This window comes from Mesocricetus auratus, unplaced genomic scaffold, assembly GCF_017639785.1.
Source record: "Mesocricetus auratus isolate SY011 unplaced genomic scaffold, BCM_Maur_2.0 Super-Scaffold_4256, whole genome shotgun sequence".
Classification (NCBI taxonomy): domain Eukaryota; kingdom Metazoa; phylum Chordata; class Mammalia; order Rodentia; family Cricetidae; genus Mesocricetus; species Mesocricetus auratus.
This window is the reverse complement of record NW_024429182.1, coordinates 22,942,012-22,956,716: the sequence shown is the minus strand read 5'-3', so window position 1 is coordinate 22,956,716 and position 14,705 is coordinate 22,942,012. Positions and strand designations below refer to the sequence as shown.

The 14,705-nt window shown below is 44.4% G+C and overlaps 1 protein-coding gene across 5 annotated transcripts in view; it reads right to left on the bottom strand.

The window, feature by feature from the left end:
- The window catches only part of Myof (myoferlin), a 144,123-nt gene extending 134,216 nt beyond the window's left edge, over nt 1-9,907 (bottom strand). For 2 of the 5 annotated variants that reach the window (XM_021224763.2, XM_021224769.2), the window contains exon 1: nt 9,701-9,899. In XM_021224763.2, the coding sequence (XP_021080422.1) occupies nt 9,701-9,788 (88 nt within the window). In that variant the 5' untranslated portion in view covers nt 9,789-9,899. Of the gene's footprint in view, nt 1-9,700 lie in introns of all 5 variants that reach the window. The other 3 variants (XM_005063641.4, XM_005063642.4, XM_021224782.2) reach the window with 2 other exon arrangements.
- Between the last annotated feature and the right edge of the window lie 4,798 nt (nt 9,908-14,705).

The window sequence follows — 14,705 nt, the reverse complement described above, 5'->3', positions numbered from 1 at the left end:
GAAACTTAACCTCCCTAGTCTGGAGACCATCCCTTTCCACGCATTCTGTTGATCATAACAAGGGACTCTTTATGTAGGGGGTTGGGTCAAGTGATTGATTGAAAACAGGTCTAGTTCCCTGAGCTGAAAGGAGATGAGCCAAGTGGTTCAACTTGTAGGTCTTCAGGTCTCACACCACAGTAGATACATCTGGTATACCTGCTACACTATTTACTCACAGTGGATTGGGGTGAACCAATCTGACAACTGAGCCAGCTGGAATCACTCTCTCAAGGTCTCACTTGGGGGGAGTAGGGGGCAGAGAGGAAGGGAAGAGTGAGAGAGAACACAAGTCCTTGCCTGACATGAGTCTGGCTCCTGCAAGGCCCATAACCTGTACTCTGTAAGATTCCTCTATAGCTCTAGAAACTTCCACCATTCCCTAGCTTGAATAGGCAGGCTTGTTCTGGCAGAATGACTCCTGACTGTGACAGCTTACCCTTCCAGATTGGACAGGGGTGCAGGGAAAGGGTGAGTGAGACCCACATCTCAGCTTGGCTGAGGAAACGGGGAGGCTAGCTATATTTGCTTTCAAATATCACTTTCGCACTCTCAGCTGTTGTCCCTGATTGCCTCCCTCTTGATGGTCTCTCATGGAGCCACCCCACTCACCGCTGCTCACCCACAGGGTGAACTCTGGGCACAGGGCAGTCCGGTGTTCCATTTCACGGTGAAATGCAAGAGTGGTCCCATTCCCCTTGGAGGTGTGGTTTCCTCACTAATTTGGATGGATCAGGCTGCTTCCTTAGTATCTTTCATTAGCTCTTCCCTTCCAATGGCAGCTGAAGGAGCTCCCGCTGCCCTGGGGAGCATTTGACTCAAAAAACCTAAGCAATCTCCTAGACTATTGGAGATGTCATTCACGGAGAGGTTTCCCAGTAGTTACCAGAGAATCACAATTCCCTAACCAGACAACTTTTGTTCATCTCACCACATAAATCCACAATTCCACTGTCCTTCGTGATTGTTTCAAAGCCTGGGACATTCTCTTCCTCCTCCCTCCATCCCTCCCTCTGTTCTTTTTTTCATTCATAAAATTTCATTAAGCAGCCCAGTCAGACCTTAAACTTGTGATCCTCCTGTCTCAACCTCCTAGGTGCTAAGATGTAAACCTTGTCCAGAGACCTTTTAACTTCCAGTTATCCTTCAATTAAGACCAAATTAAATGTCAACATCTTCTCAAAGTTTCATTTCCTATTTACTCTTTTGTTTGCGTGATTGGTTAATTTGGTTTGATTTTTGAGACAAGGTCTCCCTATATATGCCTGGTCTGGAACCAACTATGTAGACCAGGCTGGCCTTGAACTTGTGATGATCCTCTTGCATCTGTTTCTCAGGTCTAGGATTACAGGAATACGCTTATTCTAGTCTGTATCTCATGCTAATGTCCTAATTAGTTGGTCTCGTAGGTCGGAGAACAGAACATGTTCAGTCTGGTTTTCACTTTGGTTCTTTACACTGTCTGATACACTGTAGGACTCTATAAAGACAACTCTGAAACTGGAGAGAAATTTAGAATTCCTATGTGCCAGGACTACTGCATTTCCACCCTGCAAGCTAGGCAGACACCCTACTTTGCTTTTCTGGTGCTGTGTATTTGGCTGACGTGTTCTGATCGCAAATGATCATCAAGGAAGACAAGGCAGGAACCTGGAGATGGGAACCAAAGCAGAGACCACAGAGGAGTGCTGATTTCTGACTTGCTCACTATCCTAGCTCGGCCTGCTTTCTAATGTAACTCAGGACCAATGGCACCACTCACAGTGGACAAGAAAATGCCTCCACAGCCTTGCCCACAGGCCAATCTAATGCAGATAACTCCTCAGTTAAGGCTCCCAGGTGACTTAGTCTGTGTCAAGTTGATAAAAAAAAAAAACAAACTAACCAACACTGAGTATTATGTAAAACACTGAAGATGTTTCATTTGCTTCTGAGCAAATAGGAAATAACTGGCAATTAGAATTCTCCTTCAGGCCTTCTGGCTCTAGAGCCCAGGGCCCTTGCTCTGCAATGGCCAATTAGAAGTTAGTTGATAAAGGCTTAAGGTGACAGATGTCCTACAGCTATGTCTGTGAGAACTGTGCTCAAAGTACACCCCCTGTTCAAAGAGCAGCTGTTCAGTGAAGCAATGAAGTCAGCAAGGTGGCTGCTGTCACACCAGAGTGTTCTAGACAACATTTGTACTGTGGACCAGCACATGCTTCTCACACAAATTTTCAGCACGAAAGTCAGCAGCTTCTCATAGTTCTTCCTAGGTATAAGAATGCCAACGGCAGTTTGGCTGAATAGCAGGTGCTACAAACTGGCTATGCTCAGTGTTCAGGAATGTGTGGAACAGTAAGTAGCTCTTTTCCCAAATCCATCCACCGAGCACCAGAGAGAATTTTAAGTGGTAATTCTCCCTGAACAAAGGAAGATGGCCCAATCATCATGGCCCCTTCAGGATTATAGGCAAAGGCTTTATTACTCCAAGATGGTTTTAATCTTCTGCCAGCTCTTTTTGTTTTCGGTGGTCAACACTGAAAAAGCATATTCCACATCAATGTGTCAGGTGTTGGTGAAGCATGAACTTCCAGTGCCACTGGGACAGGGTTTAGAAACACTAGGGGCAGGGAGAAACCAATAATCAGAAAAGGAACCAGAAAAATGCAATGCCCCTGGCTGAGGACACAGGGGTGAGATACGTTGTGGCAGAGGGAAGGAAGAACAGGACATGTTAATTAATTTCTAAAAGCCAGCTGTGGTTTTGCAAATGACGGAGAGCCAGAGAATGCGCCTTTGGGAAATGCACAGTCCCCATGCTTCAGCAGGGTGGGGCCACCATCCTTTAGTAGTGAGTGCCCAAGCCCTTTTCTCCCGGAAGTGAGGAGAATGACTCAGTAGATTAAACATTTTGTCTTCCTGAGTATTTGTCGATACAATATCATGGCTCTGTTGAAGTACCCATGTTCCTAGATCATCATTAGCTGGGAAGAATCTTCTAGACTCTATAATGTACCATAGGTGGATCAAGGTTTATACGAACAGCTCACCTTCACAGACTACAGCGAATAAGCCCTGTGAGATCTTCCGCCCATCATATTTCACCATTCTCAGCGCAATCTCACAGCTTTTTAAAGCTTATCTAAAAATTCTTTTTAAAGTTACCTCTGGACAGTAGGAGGATGGCTCAGTGGGTAAAGTGATTGCTGAGCAAGGGCAAGGACCTGAGTTCGAATCTCCACAGCCTACATAAAGTACACAATATGATTCTATCATTCCAATTCTTTTAATGAAAAGACAGGAGAATCCCCAGAAATTCGTGTGCCACCTACAAACAAGAGACCTGCCTCAACAATGTGGAAGATGAGAAGTGGCACTCAAGGCTGACCTCTGACCTGCATATGTGTGCCACTGGCATGTACACTGTATGCACACAAAAAGAAAAAGAAGAAGGAAAATGTCTCAGGGTTTTGAATGTTTCTCATACATGGAAGGGGAAAACCTTAGGGTAGTAATTTTGCCAATTTGCCTTGATCTGATACACACACACACACACACACACACACACACACACACACACACACTACATGCTTACTATATTCCCCAATCTGGCTTTGAATTCAGACCTTCAACCTTCCTAACTGTACCTCCTGAGCTCTGGAAGTTCAGACATGTACCACATGTCCAGCAGTGTGGTATCATATTGCAGTGCTGCACTATATCTCAAAAGTATAAACCATCACTGTGTCACATAAAAATAAATTACACTTAAAAATAGAAAACATGCAGCAGGGAATTTCTCTCTCTCTTTCTCTTTCTCTCACACACATTATATTAATACTCTCAAATGAAAATAAAATCAAATAACAAATTTCAGATGGTAATTTCTTTTTATTTATTTGATTTTGTTCATCATTGTACTTATTATTATTATTGCTGTTGTTGTTTTACACTATTTGATTTTCTATTGTAACTATATAATGAAATTCATTGAAATGCATAGACTTCCAGTCTAGTTAATTTTAGTATGTGATATTTTTCAATTGCAAGTTTTTTATAGTAAAGTTTCAAGTAGTAATTCCCAATATCAAAGTGGCTCTTGCTAAGAAACAGGCAAATGGGACCAGGAGATGGTTCAGGGGGTATAGGTAAATGAGAACAGGCAAGTCCCTATCAGAAGACTCACATGCCATGAGGATCTCTGCAGATTTATTCCTTCCAGAGAGGCCATTACTGATCTCCACTCCCATCCCCAAAGATCCTTAAGGAAAGGAAGTGGAATTTCCTTACGCTTTCAAAGTTGGGACTGGTCACAGTGACTTGTGTCTTTAATCCCAGCACTGGGGAGCCAGAGGCAGGCGGATCTCTGTGAATTGGAGGCCAGCTTGGTCTACATAGTGAGTCCAGGACAGCCAGAGCTACGTACTGAAACCCTGTCTCGAAAACAAAACAAACAAACAAAAAAGAAAGGAAAAGAAAAAGGATTTCAAAGTTGGATGTGCTAATTAGAAGAGGCACTAAAAGTAGCTAGGCTTACACACTAAAAATTGTTCAAGGGAAATAAGAATATAAAAAATTACCTACTAACCGAGCAATTCCCAAGTGGACATCTGGACAGTGGCAGTAGACATGCCACAAGGAAAAGTTCTGCAAGTGGCAAGAAGACAGGAAATTTGGGGGCAAAATAACCCTATCGTCAGGTCAGGGTAGGAAAAATGCTGTTGTGGCAGCCATGTTTCCTAGGAGAGGGATGACCCAATGAATAAAACACGGCCACGTTGTAAAGGCACGCCAGGGTAGGAATATACAAGAAGGATTTCTCTCCACTAACCTTGTCAAGAAAATTCTTTCACACAGAAGCAAGGGATGAGTCAGAGGGAACACGAAAATGTATGGTAACATCCATCTACCAATATGACCTTTTTGTTTTTGTTTTTTGGGGTTTTTTTTTGTTTTTTTAGAAACAATCATTTTACATATCAGTCTCCCCCTTCCCTCTCCCTTCCATCCTCCCGTGCCCCCTCCCAACCCTGCCAACCTACCGCCCCACCAGCTTCCAAGGACAGTGAGGCCTTCCATGGGGAATCATAAAAGTCTGTCACATCATTTGGGGGAGAGCCTAGGCCCTCCTCTGCCAAAAAATGACCTCTAGAAAAGACTACAGGCCAACAAACAAACAAACGAAAACTTCACAGCATCAGCCCTTCAGAAGTGTGCAGAAGTGTTCACAAGAATGGAACAACTTGCATGTCTCCAGTAAGAGACTGGATGAGATTTAAAACCAAGAGGAAGGACTGCAGTGAGAATTTTCACTTTTCAGTGGTGTAGCCCCTTCTATAGCATTGTTTTGTTTTATTTTGCTGATATTTGAATAATTAAGATATGATATTAACTAAATTTTAAATCTTTTCTTTTTGTGTGTGTGTGTGTGTTAGAGTGTGTGCTGTGTGTGAGTGTGTATGCCTGTGTGTGTCTGTGTCTGAAGTGAGTGTGTATATGTGTGTCTGTCTGTGTGTGTGTGTGTCTGTATGTGAGTTTGTGTTCCTGTGTGAGTATGTGTATGAGTGTGTGTGTGTTGGGGGTGGGGGTGGTCAGAGGACAAGTTACACGAGTATGTTCTTTTTCTCCATGTGGGTTCCAGGGACTGAACTTCAGTCTTGGTAGCAAGGGTTTTTAGTCATTGAGCCTTCTCGCCAGCCCATACTTAAAATATCTAAATGGAGCTGGGCAGTGGTGGCCCACACCTTTAGTCCCAGCACTCTGGAGGCAGAAGCAGATGGATCTCTATGAGTTTGAAGCCAGCTTGGTCTACAGAATTCCAGGACAGGCTCCAAAGCTACAAAGAAACTCTGTCTTGAACAAAAACAAAAACATATCTCCAAATGGTGTCTCAGAGTTCAGAGGTCTCAGAGGTCTAATTCCTGTTGGCCCCCTGTAGGCTGGTGTAATGGAGTCCAGGAAAGCCAAAATAAAAGGATATCAAATATGTATTAGGGAACACTCACGAATAGCAATGAAGTTAGAAAGCCCCACGGTCTTCTGTCCTGGAGGCACAGGAAGCTGTGATCAGGGCTCTGCCCACCACACAAGAGAGTGAGCACACCTCTTCTCTGCACTCATCAGTCCATACCTAGCACCTCAGACCACGCTCAGAAAGGGCTGGTCCCCCAAACGTTATTGGCTGAATGAATTCCCACAACAGGCTCCAGCCGCACACTCTGGCTGTGTACAAGGAGCTGGAGGCAGATGGCTACCTGTAACTCTCAGACAAGCTGGTTTAAAATTTAGAACGGTTGGTGGAACCCAAGCAGGAGAAAAATGGCATAAGCTCTGTTGCCTTCATAATCTTCTCATCCAAATTCACAGAAACACAACCAGCTTCCTGGTTCATATAAACCCCGGAGCAACAACACAAGGCCTGAGGTCAGCTCCAATGCTACATAAGGCCCGAGGTCAGCTCCAAGCTAGTTGGTGACTAGTATGTATGCTCCCAGCTGCAGCGTAGTTGTGGGCTAGCAGCCCTCTGCTGGGGTTCAGAGATGTGGTCCTCAAATTCCCAGCAGTGAAAGGCTAATAAGCTTATGATGCAGCAGAACCTAGGCCTATAAGAGCTAGAGACTTACAAAAAGACAAGCATGGTATGTTCTCACTCATATATGGATTTTAGACATGGATCAGGGGAGTGCCAGTCTACAATCCCACTGCCAGAGAGTCTGGGAAACAGAACATTTAACCAATGACTGATGGAAGCAGAAGCAGACACCCACAGCTGAACACTGAGCTGAACTCCTGGAACCCAGTGACCGAGAGGGAGGAGTGATGAGCAAAGGGGTCAAGACTGGGCTGGTTTAACCCCCCAGAAACAGCTGACCTGAACAAGGGGGAGCTCTTGAACCCCAGATGGATGGCTGGGAATCCAGCATGGGACTGATCCAGACCCCCTGAATGTGGGTGTCAGTGAGGAGGCCTAGGCAATCTATGGGGCCTTGTAGTTGATCAGTATTTATTCCTGGCTAGAGGAAAAAAAAAAAAAAGAGCTGGAGACTTGAAGGATTTAGATCACTGGGGTGTGTCTTTGAAGAGGTTTCAAGACCCTCGTCTCTTCCTCCCCCACCTTTTCTGACCACGGTGTGACTAGGATGGCTCTGTTGCAGACTCCTACCTGGAAGTGCCCCCCTCCCTTGGAGGCTGAAAAACAATGCATCTGCTCAGTTATAGCCTGAACCTCCAAAACCCTGAGTCAAAAGCAATGTTCTCTCTTCCTGGGTGGCTGGCTCTGTCCTTGTCACAGTACTGGAAAGCTGATGGACACAGCCTCACAGTATTCCCACGAGCATCATTGTGCCGGTGTCCTCTTCCTGCCACCACAGGAAGGAGGCAGAGATGGTTTTCCCCCTGGTCATTTATGAACATTGACACCACCACGTAAGATCCTCGGTTCTATCAGGACTTAGTCCTACTTGGTTTTACAAAGCTCTCAAAACTGGACACACAACGGGAAAGGCTTTGCCATCGCCAAGGTTTTCAGGTTGCTGGGAAAGAAGGAAGGCAAGAGAATCATATCCACTACTGTCTCTCTCATACCTTCTAAGACACTGGCTTTCAGAACTCACTGAGAGCAGATAGTCAAAGTTACAACATCTTAAAGCCAGAAAGAGAGGCCAGGTGGTGGTGACACATTCTTTAGTCCCAGCACTCAGGAGGCAGAAGCAGGCAGATCTCTGTGTGTTTGAGGCCAGCCTGTCTGCAGAGTGAGTTCCAGGACAGCCAAGGACATTACACAGAGAAACCCTGTCTCAAAAAAAGAAAAATGCTAGAAAGAGAGTATGCAGAACATGCCGGAGCTAAGGAAGCTGAGACCCCAGTGGTTAGAGCAGGGATAGCCAAGGTTATCAGATATTTATGAATGCTGGCGAGTGTCCAGATGTGCAGGACCAATGCAGCTCAAGGGCAATGTGTGCAAGACCCTAGATTTGATCCCCAGGATGGAGAAAAGGGGAGACCCCAACAAAAAGAAATGCTTGCCTACAGCTCAGATGTTCCCATATTGAGTTCAATGATCTTTCTTGTGCCAAATGAATGAAAGAATGAGTGAGTGAATGAATGAATGAATGACTTTATCACACAATCTCTACAACCAAAGGCAATCAGAAACGTGATTGTTTGGTTAGACCACATTTGCCATTTTAAAAGTTTCCCCCATTTCAATTGAGCGTTTTCATTCATCAACATATTTTCAGATAATTAAAATCTTGTTACTTCATATTTTTCCTAGATAAATTAGAATTAAGTGATAATTCCAGATTATCCCGTAATCTACAATTTGCCTCAAAAGTGACCTCTTAAGTCCCAACCCTTTTACATGCCAATGATGAAAAGCTCAAATTCTTTATGTTATGTCAGTGTTGGGTAACAGCTTTAAATAAATAGGTTTTTAAAAGTCAAATGACTTCCCGTAATCCAGAGTAAGAACTGTAAACCACACTGTCCTGTAAGAGTTTCAATTTTGCTTCCTAGTTCTTGTCTTCTTCCTTCCTTCCTTCCTTCCTCTCTCCCTCCCCCTTCCTTCCTTCCTTTCTTTCTTCCTTCCTTCCTTCCTTTTTCTCTTTCTAAGTGAACAGCCATTTAGCAGCTTTGAGTTTTATGTCTTTCCTTTTCTTGCTCCCCCTTGGGAAAAAAGATTTGAGAAGAGAAACAGAAATAGACACAAGGGTGGAGAAAGGGGTAAACTACACAGAACCTGTGAGGGAGAAGTTGTCAGACTCCTGGGGTTGGAGGGACATGTGCCAAGGTGTGGTAAGGAAATGCCTGCCTGTCAAAGCTCTAGTCCAGCAGGGTGCCCCCACTGAGAAGAGAGCTGGCAATCTTACGGGGACCATGGCCACAGGGGAAAGAGACAAAGCCCCCAAGTCCAGGTTTGCCTCAGCCCTCCAACCCTGCCGCGGTCACCTGCCCTGCCTGGGGGGGGAGCATCCTACCAGCCACGGGGCCCCTCCACCGAAATCACAGTGTCATAAATAACTGCTTGGAATTCCAAGAGGCCTTTTCAAGACCAGCCAGTCTAAACTCTCCTCCCTTGTTTTGCAGAGGAACACGGAGACATAGAAGAATGATGAAGTCATTTGCCCAAGGTCACACAGCCAGACAGACTCCCAAGCCGTAGACATGTTTCAGAGAAGCTCCTTCCGGTGGGCAATCCCAGAGTTACAGAACATACCCAAACACCCCAACTCTTGGAGATACAGAACATTCATAACGCACCTAACGCCCAAATGACGGTAAAAGCGGCATTGAGCTGGTTAATAGTGCAATGATGCCTCCAACAGTTAATGAAGTGCTCCTCTTCCTCCGTTACTCATTTCTCACAAGAAGAGAAAGTTTTAAACATGCACCCTCATCCATGGACACTAACTTTGAACTAACAAAGCCCTTCATACCTGAAATCTAGAGAGCAGCATATAGAAACCACCCCAAGAGTTCACAGACATGCCAGGTCTCAAAGCCCTAGAGAAAGTTACACGCCCTCAGCAGCGTACCTGACCTGCCCAGGTAAACCTGGAACCGCCAGGGGAACAGAGAGAGGACTGGCTTCACCATTCACCAAGTACTGACTTGAAAAGATCCAAGAGCCTAGCCTTCTAGAAAAGGGCTTCAGAAAGAGAAGAAAACGTTGCCTTACCTTTAAAGATGACAGAAACGATAGGATCCGGTTTCCCAAATTTCGTTTTAGGGATGTTAGTGGCAGATTCCACAATCACTCGAAGCATGGCTCTTCGAGAAAGCGAATTGCAGCCAAGAGGCTGGGGAGAAGACGCGGGCGCTGGCGCTGGGCCCTCCGCCCCGGGAGAGGATGTCTCCAGGCTAGGGGAGGTTTCTCCAGGGCGGGGAGGGTGGAGGAGGCGGGGTGGGGTGGGGGCGCTCTAGAGGATTATTTGCTGAAGGCCCAGTGTAAACTGATATCCACACTCCCAGAGTCCACGGCTTATGAATTCAGAAAATGTGGACCTGAAAAAGGACACCGAGACGAAAAGTAATTTTGTGCAGAGCAAATTAAAAAAAAAAAAAAACATAGGTTTGAGACAAACGGCAGGCAATTCTGGAAAAACCACAGAAATGTTGTTTGCCTCTTAGGAGCAACTTGTGGAAACCAATTCGTTGTTTTTCCACCACCTCTTGCACTGTTTACTGAACGCCGTGGAGTCTTAAAACTACTTAGTCGGGTTGTAATTTTACTTTTGCCTTTTCTTCTCGAGCTGGTGGACACGCCCCCTCAGCAGCATTAAAGACCTTTAAAAGGCTGCCAACAGGCGCCCCCTACTGTGTGGTGCAGGAATGACTGAGTTGATGTCCGAGAACAGGAAGAAACGGGTTATACAGATTTGATTATCATTGGTTCCTTTCCTTCCCAACACATTCGCCATAGGTACCCTTCGAAAGTAGGATTCTAGCTTCTCTTGACTACAGAAAGCTAACAATCTTCAGTGGAAATGGAGAAGGGGCTGTCCACTGTTGTGAGTATGCACTGCCTGCTTCTAAAGAGAGTGGCGTAAGGCTATGCAGCCTGATGGTTAGAGCACATGAGTAGTCCTTTACCACTTAGATCTACTTCACGGGAGCAATTTTCTTAGCTACTCTCTCCTCCCAAGTCCTTATTTGAAAATAGATATAAAATAGATATGTGTTGTAAGATGCAAGTCCTGTGGGACTTGGCAGAAAGCATGTAGAAAAATCACACCTGTCTTGCTAGACTTTCATGATTCCATAGTCTTACTGTTAATGGAAGTTGGTAAGTCAGATTATTGTGTTTCAGAATGGCCAGATCAGGCTGTGGAAAAATAGAACCTATTTTTGCTTCTGGCATACAACCAAGAAGAACCAACTGGAAGAAGACAGTTCGAACATATTGGGAAAGTACAACTAAACTTACAGAATTCTATCTCTGTAAGTTTCTCAAATCCTTATATAAAGTAAGGAGTTATATACAGAATTGTATTTAGTGGCCACAGACAGTCTAGATGGAATTTAGAAACATTGATTTTGTTTAATTTAATTAGTTTTTCTCCTTGTAGTGTGAAACGTTTCTCTAAAAACAAATACATCTTAAGTGTAACAACTTAACTACCCTCCGAGGACATCACACTGCACAAGCCCCTGGCTGTACCCCACATGTGAAAAACATTTTTGTCCAGTAGAAAATCACACAGATTTTCCTTCATTAAGTTAGTTCTTTGACAATTTCATACATGTGAATAATGCATTCTATTTACATTCTCCACCTTCCCTTTCCTTCCTTCCTTCCTTCCTTTCTTGGTTTTTCAGGACAGGTTTTCTCTGCTTAGTTCTGGTTGTCCTGGAACCTAATATGTAGACCAGGCTTGAAATCAGAGATCTGTGTGCCTTTACCTTCGGAGTGCTTGCATTGAAGGTGTGTACCAGCACCACCCTGATTCCTCAGCCCTTTCTTATGCCATTTTCGCTCTCATCGACCCTTCCTTTCTACTTTCCTAGATTTTTGTGACCCATCTAGTTTAACCAGAGCCATCTGTGGGACCACTGAATTAGGACTAGCCATTAAAGCCAGGTAGAGTCACCAGTAGGGACACAGCTAAAGACAATGCCTCTTCCTGGCTTCAAACCTGTCAGAAGCAAATAGTCCATCGAGTGGGAGTAGGGCTTCCTGAGCCTGTCCTCCATCCGTGGCTGGCTGCTGAAGCCTCATTCTTATGCCTACCTGGTGTATGCACGTGCAGTTACTTAGACTTCCTGATTGCACTGGCTCAGGAGACTGGATTTCAAGACACTGCTTCAAGGAATGGCACAGAACATAAATATGATGAGAGGTTATGGCTGCGGACACTCACCAAGGACACTGCAAGGAGTTTCACATGTTAAGCGGACCTTGGACACTGGGTGAATGCATTACAAGGATGACTTCTACTTTCATTATAACAACAATGGCCCACTTCAAGTTAGGAGGAAAAACATGAGTTCTCTAGCAGGCAGTGGAAGGTAGAGTGAAAATACCACCCCCTGAAATGGGCATGATAGATTAGATGTACATCAAAGGCAAGAAGAACCATATCCTAACTCTAGGGTCCTGGAGGACACGTCGTTTTGAAGATACCAGAGACACTGGCAGAAAGGTCTCATCCCCAAGAACTTCAGTCCTTTGTAGGCCAGTAGATAGAGATTCTGTGACTTTGTTAAAGTTTCTATTGGTGAGATAAAACACCTTGGTCAAAAGCAGCATGGGGAGGAAAGGGTTTATTTCATCTTACACACTGAAGCTCATCACCTAGGAAGTCAGGGCAGGAACTTAATGAGGCAGGAACATTGAGAGGTCATGGAGGGGTGCTGCTTACTGGCTTGCTTGTTCAGGTTGCTTTCTTATATCATCCAGGACCACAAACCTAGGAATGGTATCACCACAATGATCTGGGCCCTTCCCCATCAATTGCCATCAAAGAAAATGTCTACTTCTTTTGTGCGAAGTTGGCAAAAAAACAACTAGCACATTCTGGTATAAAACTAGGCTAATGTCAGTGGGCATGATAAAACCCCAGAAAAACACATCACAGTGGGGGTGACTATATGTCAGGAGCCAGATATGAGGAATTATCATAATAAGCATCCACAGTGGAACAGCAGTCAGTGAATGCACACAGTATCACAGCATCATTCCCGGGAAACAGCATCCCAGAATAGAAAAGATGGGTGTCAAACAAGAGTTCTGTTTAGCATCATCCAGATGCTCCCAAGGCTGTAGGCAGGCACAGGACACGGAACCCAAAGAAAGATCAGGCCTCTAAGAAGAGCCTCCTGTTTCCATAGCAGGTGTTCATGACAAAGACTTCTCTAGCTCATTCCTCAGTGATGGACTATTATCAGAAAGTGTAAGAGAAATAAACCCCTTTCTCCCCAAGTTCCATTTTGATCATGGTGTTTTATCACAGCCACAGAAATACAACTAAGACACTGAATATTTAATTGTAATTGACAAATTTTGGTCATTGATATAAGCACAGCATGGCCTTGGTCACTGGAGTAAAAGCCTTGGCTGTGAAAAATCCTTCTTCTCCCAAAACACTCCCTAATAAAGGTCCTGAATGAATTGGTGAATGAACTGTGACACATCCAACTGTGCAGGGCTAAAAATACACATGCTAGCTAGCTATGGAAAGGCATAAAGGAAACCTAAATACTACTAAGTGAAAGAAACCAATCTGAAAAGGCTCCGTGCTGCATGATTCCAAGGATATAACCCGCAAAAGGCAAAATGATGGAGGCAATGGAAAGACCAGCAATTTCCAGAAGGTAGGGAGGAGAGAAGCAATGAACAGGCAGAGCTCTGAGGACTTTGTGGACAGTGAAGCTATAGTATTCTCTATGGCATTATAATGGTCGGTACGTGTCTATACGTACTTGTCCAAACCCATAGAACACCAAGAGTAAGTCTGCAAGGGAACTATGTACGTTGGGTGCTAATAATGTGCAAACAGGTCCATTAATTATAACTAATATGAACTCTGGTGGGGGGTATGTTGGAGAGCAGGGTGTACATGGAAATTCTACTTCCTATCTGAGTTTGCTTTGGTTCTAAAGCTGATCTAAAAATAAACCCTACTTTTAAAATAAACACATGGATAAATCAAAGGAATGCCTTCAGTGATTAGTAAGTTTTCATATTGATAAAATTTTAATTTCTCAAGAATTCATGGTTAGGCATTCAAATTATAAAAGAAGGAATCACAGCCCGGCATAAGTGATTTATAATACAAATTTCCAGCATCAATGTTTTAAATTTTCTCAAGTCTCTACAAGACAAATATTATTTTAAATGTGGCTTAAAGTACCCTAAGCATATTTGATAAGATGCATCCAATTTGGTCCTGTAAAACTGTTAGGTAAGCCATGAGAAGGATGAATTCCCCAGTTCCTAGCATTTATCTCTGGGTTCTTTCATTTGGCATGGAGAGTCCTGACGGAAGGCAAGGAAGGGATTCACACTCTGCCTGCAGGAACTTGAAAGAGAACTCTGGGAATGATAGGGGTTTGTGTTGGAGGTGGTGCACGTGCAGAGACTGCTGGTCAATTAACTCGAGTCTGACATCACAATGGCTTGTAACGTGTGTGCATGTGTGCTGCAAACGAAACTAAATGTGCGTGCCTGTGTGTGTATCTGTATGAGCCTCTATGTGTGCCTTTATGTGTGTGTGTGCCTTTGTGTGTCTATGTGTCTGTGTGTGTGCCTGTATGTGTTTATATGTGCCTGTGTGTATGCCTCTGTGTGTATGTTTGTCTGTATGTGCCCTTGTGTGTGTGCCTTTGTGTGTGTCTATATGTCTGTGTGTGTGCCTGCATGTGTGCATGCCTGTGTGTGTATATATGTGCCTATGGATGTGCCTTTTTGTGTGTGTGTCTATGTGTCGGTGTGTGTGCCTGTGTGTGGTGGGCCTGTGTGTATATGTGTGCCTATGCATGTGCCTTTTTGTGTGTGTCTAAGTGTCTGTGTGTGTGTCTGTGTGGTGGGCCTGTGTGTATATGTGGCCCTGTGTGTGCCTGTGGAGAAGTATGCTCTGGGTATTAGACAGTATGTTCATTACTTTTCTCACAGGACTGACAAATAGCTAAGCTGGAGAAAGGTTGCGCTGGGCGGACAATCATGGTGGTGGGAATGGGTGGTT